Raw genomic sequence first — 2,500 nt, 5'->3', positions numbered from 1 at the left:
AAGGAGCTCGCTGACACACTGGAGAAACGTAAGAGACCTCATGTGTTTTCACAGAGAAGTGTTACTGGGCCTGAAATATTATTGGAAATACAAACACCACTAACTGTAATTATGATGTATATCCCCATTTGGTCACTCTTTATATTATGTTGTCTCTATAACTTAGTGTCTCTGTAATTACTCCAGTAACAAGATTGGTTGTTAATGTATAATTGCATAGTAATGGGTTTGGACAGTTTCCTATAACACAGATGGAATAAGGACTGTTCTTTCCTACACGTGTAGTAATATATCATTCAACTACACTACATACTATGTAATTAATTACTATATAATTAATTAATAATTAGTTACTATATAACAACTTGTTGATTAATACAACATGTGGTCCTCTGTGGCTTAGTTGGTAGAGCATGACTTTAACAACGCTTAGGTTGTGGGTTTGATTCTTGCTGGGACCATATATACTGAATTGTATGCACTCACTGCAATGCAAGGCGCTTTGGATAAAAGCGTCAGCTAAATGGCATATATATATATTTACAGTTACTGCAGGTACTGGGTCAACTTAATGTAAAGTGTGCCAGGAATATTTTTTTAATTGTTTTGTCATTCAGGTGAGCTTGCGGTGGTGTGCCAACAAGAACTCAAGTCTAACCTGGAGAAGAAGTTTCAGTGTGTATTTGAGGGAATAGCTGAGCAAGGCAACAAAATACTTCTCAATAAGGTCTACACAGAGGTCTACATCACAGAGGGTGGAAGTGGAGAGGTCAATAACGAACATGAGGTCAGACAGATTGAGACAGCATCCAGGAGACCAGCAACACAGGAGACACCAATCAAATGCAACGACATCTTCAAGCCTTTACCTGGACAAGACAAACCAATGAGAAATGTGCTGACAAAGGGAGTCGCTGGCATTGGAAAAACAGTCTCTACTCAGAAGTTCATTACGGACTGGGCTGAAGGAAAAGCCAATCAGGATGTCCAGTTCATATTTCCGCTTCCTTTTCGGGAGCTGAATTTAATGAAAGAGAAGAAATGCAGTTTGAATGAACTTCTTGGTCATTTCTTCATTGAAGTAAAAGAATCAGGAATCTCCAACTTTGACAAGTATAAAGTTCTGTTCATCTTTGATGGTCTGGATGAGTGTCGACTTCCTCTAGACTTCCAGAACAACGAGACATGTTGTGATGCCACAGAGTCAACCTCAGTGGACGTGCTGCTGACAAACCTCATCAAGGGGAATCTGCTTCCCTCTGCTCTCCTCTGGATAACCTCCCGACCTGCAGCAACCAATCAGATCCCTCCTGAGTGTGTTGACCAGGTGACAGAGGTACGAGGGTTCAACAACCCACAGAAGGAGGAGTACTTCAGGAAGAGAATCAGTGATGAGAACCTGGCCAGCAGAATCAACACACACATGAAGTCATCAAGGAGCCTCCACATCATGTGCCACATACCAGTGTTCTGTTGGCTCTCAGCCACTACCCTAGAGAGACTGTTGGGTGAAGCAGAGAGAGGAGAGATGCCCAAGACTCTGACACAGATGTACACACACTTCTTGGTATTTCAGACCCAACAGAGGAATGTGAAGTACCTTGGAGACCATGACAGAAATCCACACTGGGATAAAGAGCTAATTTTGTCACTGGGAAAACTGGCCTTCAATCAGCTGGAAAATGGCAATCTGATCTTCTATGAAGAAGACTTGAGAGAGTGTGGCATTGATGTCACAGAAGCCTCAGTGTACTCGGGAGTGTGCACTCAGATCTTCAGAGAGGAGTGTGGGCTGCACAAAGTGTTCAGCTTTGTGCATCTGAGCATCCAGGAGTTTCTAGCTGCTTTATATGTGTTCCTCATATTCAGCAACAGCAATGAGAATCCACTGGTCAAACAGAAATCCTCATCCATGAAGCTATGGTCATCACTGAGACGCACACCTCTGGTCGACTTACACAAGAGTGCAGTGGACAAGGCCTTACAGAGTAAGAATGGTCACCTGGACCTGTTCCTGCGCTTCCTTTTGGGCCTCTCACTGGAGTCCAATCAGAATCTCCTACGAGGCCTTCTGACACAGAAAGGAAGCAGCTCACAGACCAATGAGGAAACAGTCAAGTATATCAAGAAGAAGATCAGGAAGAATCCCTCTCCAGAGAGGTGCATCAATCTGTTCCACTGTCTGAATGAGATGAATGACCATTCTCTAATGGAGGAGATACAAAGCTACCTGAGCTCAGGACGTCTCTCAGAAGCCCAACTCTCACCTGCACAGTGGTCAGCTCTGGTCTTTGTGTTGCTGACTTCAGAAGAGGAGCTGGATGTGTTTGACCTGAAGAAGTACTCCAGATCAGAAGAGGGTCTTCTGAGGCTCCTTCCAGTGGTCACAGCCTCTCAGACGGCACTGTAAGTAGATGGTCAAAACACTGTATTGATACTTGGGCGATGAATATGTGATCACTTATTATGATTTACGGATTAAATGTATGAAACTGAGTTT

At 43.4% G+C, this 2,500-nt stretch overlaps 1 protein-coding gene across 2 annotated transcripts in view; it reads left to right on the top strand.

Annotated features, from left to right (window-relative positions):
• Positions 1–2,500, top strand: part of LOC310823898 (uncharacterized protein) — a 117,444-nt gene that overhangs the window by 2,863 nt on the left and 112,081 nt on the right. For both annotated transcript variants that reach the window (XM_083696837.1, XM_083696838.1), the window contains exons 6-7: positions 1–28; positions 618–2,406. The exon at positions 1–28 is cut by the window's left edge and continues 204 nt beyond it. In XM_083696837.1, coding sequence (XP_083552963.1) covers positions 1–28; positions 618–2,406 — 1,817 coding nt within the window. The remainder of the gene's footprint in view (positions 29–617; positions 2,407–2,500) is intronic.

Source organism: Argentina silus (assembly GCF_951799395.1).
Source record: "Argentina silus genome assembly, chromosome: Y".
NCBI classification, from domain to species: Eukaryota; Metazoa; Chordata; class Actinopteri; order Argentiniformes; family Argentinidae; genus Argentina; species Argentina silus.
This window is presented reverse-complemented; position numbering and strand designations above follow the sequence as displayed.